The sequence below is a fragment of the Triticum dicoccoides genome, chromosome 4B (genome assembly GCF_002162155.2).
Source record: "Triticum dicoccoides isolate Atlit2015 ecotype Zavitan chromosome 4B, WEW_v2.0, whole genome shotgun sequence".
Lineage (NCBI taxonomy): Eukaryota > Viridiplantae > Streptophyta > Magnoliopsida > Poales > Poaceae > Triticum > Triticum dicoccoides.
Genome location: NC_041387.1, coordinates 78,069,864 through 78,084,905, shown reverse-complemented (window position 1 = coordinate 78,084,905; position 15,042 = coordinate 78,069,864). Strand labels below are relative to the sequence as shown.

Genomic DNA, 15,042 nt, shown 5'->3' with positions numbered 1-15,042 from the left:
AACTTGAGTTACTTGATCTGTTGCTCATCGATCTCGACATCGCCATGGGCGGCCTCTCCATGGACCAGGCCTTCGTGCAGGCCCCCGAGCATCGCACCAAGGCGAACCTCGCCGACGCGGCCGGCATCCCGGTCATCGACCTCTCCCCTCTCGCCGCCGGCGACAAGGCCGGCCTGGACGCCCTCGCGGCCGAGGTGGGCAGGGCGAGCCGTGACTGGGGGTTCTTCGTGGTGGTGCGCCACGGCGTGCCGGCGGAGACGGTGGCGCGGGCGCTGGAGGCGCAGAGGGCCTTCTTCGCGCTGCCCGCGGACCGGAAGGCGGCCGTGCGGAGGGACGAGGCGGCGCCGCTGGGGTACTACGAGTCGGAGCACACCAAGAACGTCAGGGACTGGAAGGAGGTGTTCGACCTCGTCCCCCGCGAGCCGCCGCCGCCTGCCGCGGTTGCCGACGGCGAGCTCGTGTTCGAGAACAAGTGGCCCGAGGACCTGCCGGGGTTCAGGTACGGTCATCAACTCAATCAATTCTGCGACCCCGAGAGAAATGGTTCACTATTATTCGTGGTTCATACGTATGATTCAGACGTTAATCTCGATGCAAATTGATTTGTGCATGCAGAGAGGCTCTCGAAGAGTACGAGAAAGCGATGGAGGAGCTGGCGTTCAAGCTGCTGGAGCTGATCGCCCGGAGCCTGGGACTGAGACCGGACCGGCTGCACGGCTTCTTCAAGGACCAGACCACCTTCATCCGGCTGAACCACTACCCGCCCTGCCCCAGCCCCGACCTCGCCCTCGGCGTCGGCCGCCACAAGGACGCCGGCGCGCTCACCATCCTCTACCAGGACGACGTCGGCGGGCTCGACGTCCGGCGCCGCTCCGACGGCGAGTGGGTGCGCGTCAGGCCTGTCCCGGACTCCTACGTCATCAACGTCGGCGACATCATCCAGGTGTGGAGCAACGACAGGTACGAGAGCGCGGAGCACAGGGTGTCGGTGAACTCGCACAAGGAGAGGTTCTCCATGCCCTACTTCTTCAACCCCGGGAGCGACGCCATGATCGAGCCGTTGGAGGAGATGGTGAGCGACGAAAGGCCGGCCAGGTACGACGCCTACAACTGGGGCAACTTCTTCAGCACCAGGAAGAACAGCAACTTCAGGAAGCTCGCCGTCGAAAACGTCCAGATCGCACACTTCAGAAAGGACCGACCTTAAATGAAGGATCCCTCATGAATTCATGATCCTTCCGCTCTCCTCAGTGATCCTAGTGCTACAACTACAAGCATCTCCCCGTTTGTAGTAATAATATAAGTATTCTCTCCGTAAACTAATATAAAAGCGTTTAGAACACTACTTTAGTGATCTAAATGCTCTTATATTAGTTTACAGAGAGAGTATTGTGTATTAATAATGAATTCCTCTGTTTCAAAATAAGTGATGAAGTGGTTTTAGTTCAATTTTTTTAGAGAGGAGGCATCTGACGGGCCTTAAACTGAGGACCTTAGAGTACAAACAAGGTTCGACGAAAGTAAGTTTAAGGGATACAAGGCCGTAGCTAACAAAACGCGACGCAGCGCGCAATCTAAAATCAGCGTGCTGTCAAGGTAGCTGGAGACGTCCATGCCGTTAATCTCTCTCAAGAAGCTCGCCGAAGCTCAGTGCACCTTGCGTGCACTCTTGTGACGAGCACCTCCACGTGTCCTTTGTCCTGAGATTTTGTCAACAGTTTCCATGACTGCAAGAAAGACACTAGTTTGTATAATAGCTCAGCGGGATGTCGAATGAATTGCCCCTCAATCAAAGCTTTATTTCTAGTAGTCCATAAGACCCATGCCATGGCTCCAAAGCCCATCCACGCCATTTTCATATCTCGCCCAACGTACTACTCCCTCTGTTTCAAATTACTCGTCGTTGAAATGGATGTATGTAGAACTAAAATACATCTAGATACATCCATACGTGCGACAAATAATTCAGAACGGAGGGAGTACTTGCTAGGCGGTAGAAGGTTGTGAAGTCACACGGGTTCCATGTGCAACCCATCACCTCTCTAATTGCGCTCCACATAAAACGGGCCATAATACGCCGGTATAGGTTGTGGTCCCGGTCCTCACTCTCACCGCGTCAGACGCAATTTCCATCACCCGGGCCCCTCCTCTTTTGTATTTGATCCCCACTCGTAATTCCATTTCGTGCCACTTGCCACAAAAAGATCTTGATCTTGGCCGGAAGCTCGACGTCGAAAACATCCAGATCGCACACTTCGGAAGGATCCCTCGTGATCCTACCGCTCTCCTCGGTGATCCTAGTGCTACAAGCATTTCTCAGTTTGTAGTAATATAAATAAGTATTGTTTGTATTAATAATTACTTCCTCTATTTCAAAATAAGTATTATTAATTGCTTCCTCTGTTTTCAAAATACGTGATGATGTGGTTTTAGTTTAAATTGGGACGGAGGCAACTAAAAAGGATATTTTAGGACGGAGGGAGTATTGTATATATGTGTGTGTATTTCAATATGATATCCTGCATTTGAGCAGAACATTATTACTGCATTTGTAGGTGTTAATATCACCGTGATTCACGGGCACAAATTGATAGATGCCATCTTTACCTAGAAATGCAAAATGCTAAACTTGCCGATGAAAACCCATCAAAAAATTATAACTACTCAAAAATATCAATTCTGAAAAGGGCGACGCTAGGCGCCGGCGTGCCGGCCCAAACGGTTCGGCCGGTCGAGCCCCAACCATACGATCCAGCGAGCAGCCGTCCGATCTGCCCGTTGACATCCCCTCCCATTCTTCCTCTCCGCATGCAGCGCGGGCGCTGCTCCCTGTCGCCTGCGCGTCCTCCTGGCCCGCCAGAAACCACCCCCTCTCTTCGCCGCTCCCGCGCTGCTGGATGCTGCACTCGCCGTCGGTCGACGACGTCTTCCCGCATGTTTCTCGCCGGATCCACGCATGGAGCAAAAACTTCGCCGGTGGGTTGCACCTCCCCCTCGCTGGTGATGGTCGCGGCTCCGGCAACACCAGTCGCCGGTTGCAGCTCAGCTGGATGCAGCTCTTGTTACCGTCGGTTGCAGCCCAACGTCAGCCGTTTCCGCTTTCTGTTGCACTACCATAGTAAACGGAGACAACGGTTGCAGCAAAAAAAGTCAGTCACCGTCGTCGCCGGGTGTAGCTCGTCGTTGCAGGTAGCAGCCGCTGCGTCTAAGAAAGAAAGGATGTACCAAAGTCGTTGCCGGATGTAGCAAAAACCTACCACACTTGCAGCAAAAAGGTCATAGTCACCGTTGCGGGTGGCAGCTCGGTCGTGATGGATGTAGCAAAACGTGATGCCGGTTGTAGCAAAAAGCGACGCTAGTTGTAGCAAAATTGTACCGCTGGCTGTGTGTTGTAGCAAAACGTGACACTGGTTGTAGCAAAATTTTATGCCGATTGAAGCATGTAGCAAAAAACTGCGACGTTAGATTTGCTAGGACCAGCGCCACCCTGTCCTCGCCGTCCAGTGTGTGCCCGTGGTTGTAGGCTTGCAGCTCTGGTTGCTGCGCCCTGATAGTTCCCGTAGTTTTGCCGGCGGCGACTCAGAGCCGTAGTTGGGCGGGGGCCATGGCTGAGATCCGAGGGTTGCAGACGGCCGTGGCCGTGGGGAGCTAGCGGGGGATACAAATTGGGGAGGAGGATGGGAGAGGGGCTCACTGGCCATGAACGAGAGGCGGTGGCAGGCGCCGTTGCACGCGAGCACTCGCCGCCGGTGAGATAGCTTCTGGAGGATGCGAGCAGCGTGGGGGAGGTGTGGAGGAGCAGAGTCGTGATGGGCTGGAGATAGAAGAAAATGAGGAAAAGTCGCGTGGGACCCACCATATACACGCGTCTCACGCGGGATGGTTGTTTCCATGTCGCCTGAGCCAGCGTGGCGCGCGAGCCGGCAGAAAGTTCAACCGGCGCACCGGATCGAAATGTTTACCTTCTGAAAAGTTAGACCACTTCAAGCCCTTGTTTCTAAATCTGATAAGCTACTCTTCATATTTAAGCAGGAGACAGGCGTTGTCGTCAAATTCACAGTTGTGCTCCTCCCCGCTCTCCCTGGCCATTGTCTCGATGCATGTGCATCCCTGCCAAGTTCCGGTGAGATTTTTTCCTCCACTTTCTCGTCTTTCCAGACGTCCCCAAACACTATTTTGAAATTTCAAAAAATCATCATACAAAAAGTACTCATAAAAATCTAAGAGGCTTTGCTAGGGATGCCAATGAGTAGGGTATGGGTCGCTATAACCCCCATTTTTATAAACTCATACCACCGTGCTTCATGGGCATATGAGCAGAACATTACTACTGCATTTGTCACGGAATATCACTGTTCCACACACGCACAAGTGTCAGTTGACGTCTCTACTTAAAAATGCCAAACTTCCGGATGAAAACCCATAACTCCTTCAAATTTTATGACTTGAGGTGTTACGACATCTCTAACCAATCCTCAAATCAGGAGTAGAAATTTAGTTTTACTCCTCTAAAGCGCACCAACCGATCTCTCATCTCCTTTAGAGGAGCAAAGAATTTACTCCACGCACCTCTCAACTCTTAAATATGCTTGGCCGCCCATGGCTGAAGTAAAAAAGTTCACGTCTCCCACCGCTCGACCTTATTTACTCCGTTGCGGCCCAGCACCCGCATCCCCCGGCCGGCACATCCCCATCCACTCTAGCGTCGCCCCTACCATCCAAACCGGATCCAGCCGCCGTCGGTTACAAGCACACATCCATGCTGCCACGCGCGGTTCCAAGCTCGTGGCAGCAGTGATGCTTCCTCCCCCCCGTGGGAGCGCTTCCCGCTTCTCTGATCTCCCACCGCTGCCAACGATGCAGAGGATACACGTAGGCATGCAACAACTGGCATGGGAGACGTGGGTGACGGAGATCACCAACTGCAAGACCCATGAGAAGATTTGGATTGGCTCATTCTATTCGGCGGTGCAAGCGGCGCGGGAGTACGACATTATGTCGGTGCGCCTCTACAGTACACACGAGTGACGGAACTTTCCCGACGGCCTGCTGTAGTTGGAGCCCATCAACCACCGAGCGGCCACCTCACGCAAGATTCCGAAAGACAATGAGGCCCGTGAGCCCCTCGAGGAGTGATGTTGGCTTGAACTACATCGGTATTTCCCCAAAGAAGAAGGGATAATGCAGCATACAGCAATGGTAGGTACTTCCCTCAGTGATGAGACCAAGGTTATCGAACCAATAGGAGAACCACGCAACACCAAGTAAACAACACCTGCACATAAAGAACAAATACTTGCAACCCGACGTAATAAAGGGATTGTTAATCCCTCGCGGGTAAAAAGATAGGTAAAATTGTAATAGTTTGGATAAATAGATCACGCGGGAACGCGAGATAAAATAAATAAATAAAAATTGCAGCAAGGTATTTTTGGATTAATAGATCTGAAAATAAAAGCAAATAAAAATAGATGTCGAAAGCAAATATAATAAAGAAGAGACCCGGGGGCCGTAGATTTCACTAGTGGCTTCTCTCGAGAAAAATAGCATATGGTGGGTAAACAAATTATTGTTGGGCAATTGATATCACTTCAAATAATCATGACGATATCCAGAGAATGATCATTATATAGGCATCACGTCCAAGATTAGTAGACCGACTCCTGCCTGCATCTACTACTATTACTCCACACATCGACCGCTATCCAGCATCCATCTAGTGTATTAAGTTCATGGAAAAGTAGAGTAATACAATAAGAACGATGACATGATGTAGACAAGATCTATTTATGTAGAAATAGACCACATCTTGTTATCCTTAATAGCAACAATACATACGCATCGATTCCCCTTCTGTCACTGGGATCAAGCACCGTAAGATCGAACCCATCACAAAGCACCTCTTCCCATGGCAAAAAAATCGATCTAGTTGACCTAACTAAACCAAAGATTTGAAGAAGCAATATGAGGCTATAAGTAATCATGTATATAAGAGATCAAAAGACTCAAATAGCTTTCATGGATAAAAACATAGATCTGATCATAAACTCAAAATTCAACGGATCCCAAAAAACACAACATAAAAAAGAGTTACATCAAATAGATCTCCAAGAGACCATTGTATTGAGAATCAAGAGAGAGAGAGAGAGAGAGAGAGAGAGAGAGGAAGCCATCTAGCTACTAACTACGGACCCGTAGGTCTACAATGAACTACTCACGCATCATCGGAGAGGCACCAATGAGGATGATGAACCCCTCCATGATGGTGTCTAGATTGAATCTGGTGGTTCTGGACTTGAAGTGGTTGGAATTGATATTCTTTGACTCCCCTAGGGTTTCTGGAAAACTGGGGTATTTATAGAGCAAAGAGGAGGTGCGGGAGGCCACCGAGGTCGGCACAACCCATCAGGGCGCGCTTGGACCTGCTCACCTCGAGCCCCCTCTTTGGTACTTCTTTGGCCCACTCGTCCTCTGGTCCAAAAAAATCCACAAAAAGTTTCGCTGCATTTGGACTCCGTTTGGTATTGATTTCCTGCGATGTAAAAAACAAGCAGAAAACAACAACTGGCACTTGGCACTATGTCAATAGGTTAGTCCTGAAAAATGATATAAAGTTGCTATAAAATGATTGTAAAACATCCAAGAATGATAATATAACAACATGGAACAATCAAAAATTATATATATGTTGGAGACGTATCAGCATCCCCAAGCTTAATTCCTGCTCATCCTCGATTAGGTAAATGATAAAAACAGAACTTTTTATGTGGAATGCCGCCTAACATGTTCATCACTGCTACGTCTTGAGCTTGCGTTGGTTTTCCTTGAAGAGGAAAGGGTGATGCAGCACAGTAGCGTAAGTATTTCCCTCGGTTTTTGAGAACCAAGGTATCAATCCAGTAGGAGGCTCCTCACAAGTCCCACGAACCTACACAAACAAACAAAGAACTCGCAACCAACGCGATAAAGGTGTTGTCAATCCCTTCACGGCCACTTGCGAAAGTGAGATTTGATAGAGATAATATGATAAGATAAATATATTTTTGGTATTTTGTGATATAGATTGGAAAAGTAAAGATGAAAATAAAAGTAGATTGAAAGCATATATGATAAAAGATAGACCCGGGGGCCATATGTTTCACTAGAGGCTTCTCTCAAGATAGCATAAGTATTACAGTGGGTGAACAAATTACTGTCGAGCAATTGATAGAAAAGCGAATAATTATGAGATTATCTAGGCATGATCATGTATATAGGTGTCAGGACCCCGACTCAATGCCACATCGATCTAGCATGTAACACATCATATCACTTTGCGGCCTCACGCACGGTATTCCCACGGGTGCCACCTTACCTGGCCGGGACCGTTTGCACCTTTTGGCTCACGTATATGATAGTGTCGCTAGCATCCATATGACAAAGAAACCGGGCTGACATGGCTAGTCGTGAACCCAAAGTGGCACTAACTTACAGGGACAGGCATCCATGACCCAGCATCGAACGTGTCGGTCATCAGCGAGTGAATCCAGGCTGTAGCACTGGGCTAGCAGGACTCCGGTGAACCGGGCTGTAGCAGGCTAACAGGACTCCGGTATTCATCGCGTGACATTTTCCCGAAGGAACAGACACAGGAACGATGAAGGACACATGCCGGCCAGCCTAAGTGTTCCGGAGCAGTAGCAAGCTACCATGGCTCAGTGGAATCACTAGGAGACATTTCCCGGTAAGAGAGGCTACTAAGGATAAACAACTAGATAGCCAGATCCCACACATACCAAGCATTTCATAACATACACACAATATGCTCGATATGTGCAAATACAACATGGCATCACAACATGACTCTACGACTCAAGTATTTATTCAATAGGCTCCGAGGAGCGAGATATTACAAACAGGGGTCTCATGACCCAACATTCAGAGCATACAAATCAAAGCACATGCGGAATCTTAACATGTCTGAGTACAGACATCTAGAAATGAAAAAGGCTGAGAAGCCTGACTATCGAACAGATCCTGCCGAGGGCACAAGATCGTAGCTGAGGTAACAAGCTAAACGTCGAAGTCCACGAGGTACTACTAGCGAGACTGAAGTCTCTCTGCAAAAGCATAAATTAAGCAACGTGAGTACAAATGTACCCAGCAAGACTTACATCAGATCTATCTACATATGCATCATTATCAACAAGGGGGTGGTGGGGTTTAACTGCAGCAAGCCAGCTTTGACTCGATGGCTATCCTAAACTACGACTGCAAGCGACTCTTTTGAGGTGGCGCACACAAGTCCACATATTCACCATATCAATACACCACTATGGATCCGCTCCCGTCTCCCTACGAGAACGCCATCCATAGCACTCACGCTTATCTTGCGTATTTTAGAGTATCCACTTTCACTTGTCTATGAACTGATATAAGCAACCCAGAAGTCCTTTTCCGCGGACACGGCTATTCGAATAGATGATGTTAACCCTGCAGGGGTGTACTTCTTCATACATGTTTCCACCACTTAGCATCTGCACACGACATGTGCTCGGCAGACTTCAAGCGAAAGCCGACGTGGGTGTAGACCACGACCTACCTAAACACTCAAGTCTCTAGTCCAGGTTTATCGCCTATTCGGGTTCCATCCATGAGGAGATCCGGCCGGAGTTTCGCTCACAGCCCCAAACGATGTGTACAGGGTTCCCGAGATACCTAACGGGTATCCGGTACACTGTGCCACGTACCTACCGCATCACAGCCCACCCCTACGGTCAGCGTTGTCCACGGCCTCCAGTAAGCTACAAACACCAGAAACTACTTGCAACTCCTGGACAGAGGACTAGGGTGAATAAGAAGTCGAGCGGGGTCATATTTCAGGGCCCAATGCATGGAAGTAGCAGAATCATGGATCACGAACACAGAACTCAGTTCCTAAGGACGGCTTCAATGAGACAACCCACCATGTACTCCTACATGGCCTCTCACCGCTACCTTTACCAAATCGTGTTCACCACTTAGCTTACACACAGTAGGACATGTTCACACACCTCTGATTCATCCCCGATGAATCAGACCTGACTCAACTCTAAGCAGTAGCAGGCATGACAAACAAGCAAGAATGAGTAGGCACAACAGGGCTCAAACAACTCCTACTCATGCTAGTGGGTTTCATCTATTTACTGTGGCAATGACAGGTCATGCAGAGGATAAAGGGGTTCAACTATCGCAGCAAGTAACAGATGAATCGTTGTTGTCCTAATGCAGTAAAAGAGAGCAGGAGCGAGAGAGTGGGATTGTATCGGAATGAACAAGGGGGTTTTGCTTACCTGGCACTTCTGAAGATAACATTGAGTCTTCATCAGTGTCAACAATCACATCGTCGGTACAACGTCTACCGAGGGGGAACAACACCGGCAAACACAGAAGAAACACGATCAATGCAATGCACAATATGATGCATGCTATGACATGGCAATATGAATGTGTTTTGGGCTAATGCACCTAGCTATGATTTAAATGAAGTTGGTTTGAATACATGATTCAAAATCCAACTCCATATATGATTATTTAAATGCCCTTTATTTGTTTTGTCCAAAACAGAGGACAAACATTGTTCAAACATGCATGAAAATGGTACAGATGGATTCCTTGAATTTTTCTAATAATTTTTCATATATAATTTATTTCATTTGGAGTTACGGTTGAATTTCTATGAATTTTAGAAGTTTAGGGCATTTTCTGGAATTTATAAATCATTTCCTGATTTATTTTAATTCCAGAAATACTTACTGCGTCAGCATTACGTCACTATGATGTCAGCAGGTTAACAGATGCTGCTGCTGGTCAAACCTGACCAGTGGGGTCCACTGGTCAGTGACTGGGGCTGGTTAGTGCCGCTGACGTGTGGGCCCGGTCAACGGCCACGTCAGCTTGGTCAAAACTGACGCGTGGGGCCACTCTGGTTTAGTTAATCCTAAACAGATATTAAACTGGGGTTAATTAGGGCGTGGGGCCTAGGTGTCAGTGACACGGTGCGGTGTTTAGTGGCTAATTAGGCCAGCCACGTCAGCAAGTGACGCCGGCGACCACGGCGACGGCGAGACCTCGCCGGAGTTGCTCGGGACGGTGCTACAGCCCGCGGCTGGTCGTGCTGAGGGCACCAAGAGGGAGCCTGTGCTCCCGCGCATCTAGGGGCGCACGCAGCTGGGCACGGGGAGGCCGGGGTCGACGGCGGCGACCACTTAGGCGGCGGCCGGAGCTCGGGGGTTCGCGGGACCGGCGCTGCGGTGCACGGGAGGACGACTGGTTAGGTGCTTTGGGTTCCTGGGAGCACGCTGAGGACGACAGCATGCTCGGACGCGACACATGTGGGTTCTAGCCACGACAGAGACATGGACAGCGGCAAGCAAGCTCCGGCTCCGGTGGGATCGAGGATACAGGGCGCAATCGAGGCGGGGAAGAGAGAGGGGAGGCGTAGGAGCTCGCAGGGAGGCCGGGGAGCGGTTCAGCAGGCTCGGGGACGCGTCGGAGACGGCGAATCGGTGCGCGGCATCCGGCGGCCGTGCGTGAAGAAGACGGCTCGATGACGGCGATGCAGGGCGTCCGAGGTCGCTTGACTCGGCGGAGAGGATGAGGGCGAGGTAGCCGAGCTACTGGGCACGCCGAGAGGTCGAGGGGGAGGCTCTGGGTGCGGCAACGGCGGGCGGCGGCGATGAGCTCCGCTCGGGCTGCGCGAGAGAGAGAGCTAGGGGAAGGGAGGGAGAGCAGCGAGTGAGGGAGAGGGGACAGGGAGGTGCGTGGCGCCATCTAGACGCGTCGGGGAGAAGGCGGCAAGCAGGACGTGGCCCTACGCGTGCTGGCGTGCGGCGAGCACACGCCTCGCGTCCTTCTGGCGCGAGGTGGGAGACGACTGGCACTGTGGGCCAGTGGGCTGCACAGTGCTGGGCCAGCTGGGGCGCCAGATGGGCTGCAGGTGAGTTAGGTAGGTTTCCGTTCTTTTTTTTATTATCTGCTATCTGTTTTTAGTTAATATTCTGCCACTGTTTTGAATTCAAACAAATTCAAACAATGTCAAAAACTCCTCTGAATATTTTTATTTGCTAGATGGACTTTTCCAAAAGCTCATAAAATATTTCAGGGGTATTTGAAATTATATTCTAATTATATGAGTATAATTCAAATTCAAATAGCTAATGATTTAAATTCAAAGTCCCAAAAATAAATCCTTTTAAAATGTTCATTATTTTTGGTTTGGATCAAAACCCTTGCCAAAAATATTAAACATCTAAGAAGAGCATTTTGGAATAATGAATGAGATTTTAGGGTTTTTGCCCTTCTTTTACTTAAGTTTTTGAGGCTTCCAAATTTCCTCAGTTCAAGTTTCAAAAATTTAAACATGATGCAAACACTAGGCAGCACCAGAAGCTAGGGATGTGACAACTCACCCCCACTAAACAAGAATCTCGACCCGAGATTCAAGTGTAGGGTAAGACGAAGGTGAACGCAACCTAACACAATCTTCACGATCCAGGTTGCCCTTCATAAGAACATTGATTCGATCACCATCTTTGTCTTGTCGTCTTGCTCTGAGAACTCCAGCCAATATGACAACGAGAGGAGAAGGGGACTCTAGAAGGATCGATCTTCTCGAAGATCGAACAACTCAGGATCAACTCATGGGACGAGACATTGACACATCTCTCGAGCTGAGACACGAAGCACACATCTAGAGGGATGGAGTGAAACGGATGACGGAGGTTCACTAGGTAGGCAACAATTCCACACCTAAGAGGGTGGTGAACGGTTGTCAACGTAGCGAGGAGTTGAGTTGCCATGACACCACAACGAGGCACCTTAAGAATGGTGACTCGTAGATATATCCCCTTAAGTGGAAAAAAGAATTACCTTTGATTCAGAGATCATTGAAACTCTTTAAACCAGCCTAAGGCAATTCTCGAGCGATCATTTGGAGGGGGTCGGTAGAATGGCATACTCGGACTTGGATGATGTGGATTACCTTGTTGAAGACAACGTAATGGATGAATTTGCTTACCACCGGGAATGGAAGAGACCCATGGTAGAATGGCACATTGGCGGTGCAAGCTGGGAACAAAATGCAAACGCTGGGAATGATTCTGATAACTGGGGAAGAACCCAACAATAGAGAGTGAATTCACTGTTTGAAAGGTCATAGCATAACCGAGGAAACTGAGAGCATCCCAATTAGTGTCGATGATAACACCTAGCGCTTGTGCGTGCTCTCAAGAACTTGAGCATTTCCATAATCATCAAGATTTTACCAATATCCGTGTCAAGGATCCTGGCAACACAACTTGCTACCATGATGAATGATGATGGATGATGCAGATGCAAAATAAGATAACACCTTCTCAGATTTCATCTTAGCGAGGCCAAGGGGCAAATCTGGACGATCAACCGAGAGACATTTAGCACTCCCCTTCTAATGTTCTCCTTGATGTACTAGCGTATCACATTCCTTGAAATGGTCTGGTATCTAGAACATCAAGTAAAGGTCGTACTTCGGAAACACAAAAATCCATAAGGAACAACTAGGGAGGTAAATCCTACGAAATCCTTATGGGGAGGTGGCCAACTTCCTCAAACAAGATACTATAATAATAGGTCTACCGGATGGGTGTGTTGGCCATGACATCCACCTTGCCGGTTATCGAGAGAACAATATTATAGTTCTTGGCAAATGTTCCAACCATCACATCTGCCTGAGATTCAGATCTAGTTGGTGTCAGGATATCCCAGACTCATCAAGTCTAGAAAGAAAAATGAAAGTTTGCAACACAAATCGACGAGATAATGTTGCGGGATTCTCGGGGAGTGAGCTACGGTAGCAAGCTCCAAAACATGAGCTGGTTCTGCTACAACCATGTGAACATGTTGTCCCAGACAAGCATGACCACAAAGTAGTTTTATAATAAAACACTACCGAGTTCAGGAGGGGGAACCATCAGCGAGGATATCGAAGTTTTGTACAAATCCGTCTGGTACCTTCGGGACTAGCACTTAGAACTTATTAACCTTGAACAAATCAATCAGTGGCTTGGTGTGCTAGGGACACATATAGAATGGAGGTTGCAAGTCTCCGAACCACAGAATACTTCGCACGTATGCATGACTGATTTGGGATGATTCCAAAGGAAACAACATTGACTTTCTCGAATCCACGGCGGCAACTTGCATCAAATGCACATGAACTGGAGGAAGTCACTTCTTACATCCGAACATATGCTTCATGAACTAGCATGAAGAAATGCTTTCAAAAGTTTCCAACACTAGCTTAATGTTCAACAAAATCATGGCGGAGATAAGGATGTTGTCAATGGGCTCAACAACAATTCATCCGGGTTTCCTTTTAAAAGAAATTCCATAGTTAGGTGAACACGGTGATAGCATTGGTCAGACCAAAGATGTAATGGTGTATGCTCGAGGGATCAACCACGAGTAAGACAACATTACGAGCATCGTTGGTTCTGACTTGATTTGAGGATAGCCCACACCCAAATCAAAGGTTGGACAAGATGATAGGTCCATTAACTGATCACGAGGGTCAGTCGATGAAATATCAATTTTCTTCAACACACACATACAAAGGGTATCCCTTTGAAATGAACTAAGTCAGGTAAGCTTTTATCTTCCAACTCTCCAAGTTGTTGCTTGGCTTAACAAACTAGCTCAGGGGTATCCAACACAGATTCTTGGAGAAAGGGTGGTTTACAGGATAAACCAACTTGATCACGAGCTCAACATAACAGTCAGATGACAACCTGGTGATACTTTCGAGAAGATATTCGGAAAATCACGAACCACCGATATGTTACTAAGCTCGAGAACAATCTTGCTTTTCAGGGCAAGACGATATGATCAAATGAGCAAGGGATTGGCATAGCCCCAACTCATTGACCGAAAGGTGCACCGGAATAAGGACTAGGTAGCACGATCAGTCTTAGAAGGATGATTCAAAAACCAACACGCTAAGAATGAAATTATTGTCCTTTAACTACCAAGCAACGAGGTTGCTAGGAGTATTAATTTCACACATCACAATTCATTTGTCGGTATTCCGGTTGCATCAACACGAAGACCGAGGAATGACTAATGATGGTGAGAAGTATCACTACGTCAAAATTCATGAGAGTTGGTGCAGTTCTCATGACAATTCTGACATAAAGGGGGTAATACTCCAAGGTAGAATAGAACCAAAAGCTGGATTGGCATTTGATCTGCGGAATACAACTGCTTTGACCCAATCCTAGATATGGATGAGGTACTGGAGTTTGTTTCTCCAAGTTATTCAGGACAAAATGGCTTGACGGACCACAAGAGTAATAGGCATCGATGAACGAATGCACGCATACTCTTGACTATCAATTGATAGACGAGGGTCAGAAGACAACTAAAGAGGGACAACTCAAAGGAACATACGATTTTCTGAGTTGTGGATGCATGGTTTAGCATGTCGAACGAAGTTCAACATATTTCTTCCGGATAACCCATGCAGAAAGGTAGAACTGGCAGAGCCACAATATATAATGGAGAACTCATCAAGAGCACTCTGGTTGTGATTGTTCAGTTCAACGAGGAACTTCTGCCATAAATAGTTCATGGTATTTGGAAGAAGAAGATACCACGGACTTCAAGGACTATCGCAAAGGTTACTAATAACCTAAGGGAGCTAGCAATTACTATCAACATGAAGTAAGTAGGGTGAATCTCGGTTCTAAAACCCAGAAGTGAAATGCCTACTAACTAAGTGGCATCACGGGATGCTTACGAGAATGATGGCCAGAATCATCACACTGGGACACAAATCATGGCTAAATTACTAGATGATCCCCTAAGACACCTAGGGTCATAATACCAGCTCCAACATATATGTCAAGGCAATAAAGTACCTCAACTCACCGATTAGTGTGGTTAATCTGGCCCAAAGGAACATCGAAACGGGAGGAAGGAATTTGCAAATTGCTTCAGACTATTTAGAAACCTGGGATGACTCAGATAGCATAACGGCTGTAAATGCTC

At 47.9% G+C, this 15,042-nt stretch overlaps 1 protein-coding gene across 1 annotated transcript; it reads left to right on the top strand.

Annotated features, from left to right (window-relative positions):
- Positions 1 to 6: 6 nt before the first annotated feature.
- LOC119295131 (probable 2-oxoglutarate-dependent dioxygenase At5g05600) lies at positions 7 to 1,468 on the top strand. The gene is made up of 2 exons (XM_037573468.1): positions 7 to 499; positions 616 to 1,468. The coding sequence occupies exons 1-2, from the start codon at positions 45 to 47 to the stop codon at positions 1,205 to 1,207; spliced, it is 1,047 nt and encodes a 348-aa protein (XP_037429365.1). The 5' UTR covers positions 7 to 44; the 3' UTR covers positions 1,208 to 1,468.
- Positions 1,469 to 15,042: the final 13,574 nt, after the last annotated feature.

Bases quoted from the DNA above. Each gene is read 5' to 3' on its own strand.
- LOC119295131 (XM_037573468.1), top strand. From the start codon at position 45: ATGGGCGGCCTCTCCATGGACCAGGCCTTCGTGCAGGCCCCCGAGCAT. The intron at 500-615 runs GTACGGTCATCA...TTGTGCATGCAG, and splicing joins GAGGACCTGCCGGGGTTCAG to AGAGGCTCTCGAAGAGTACG.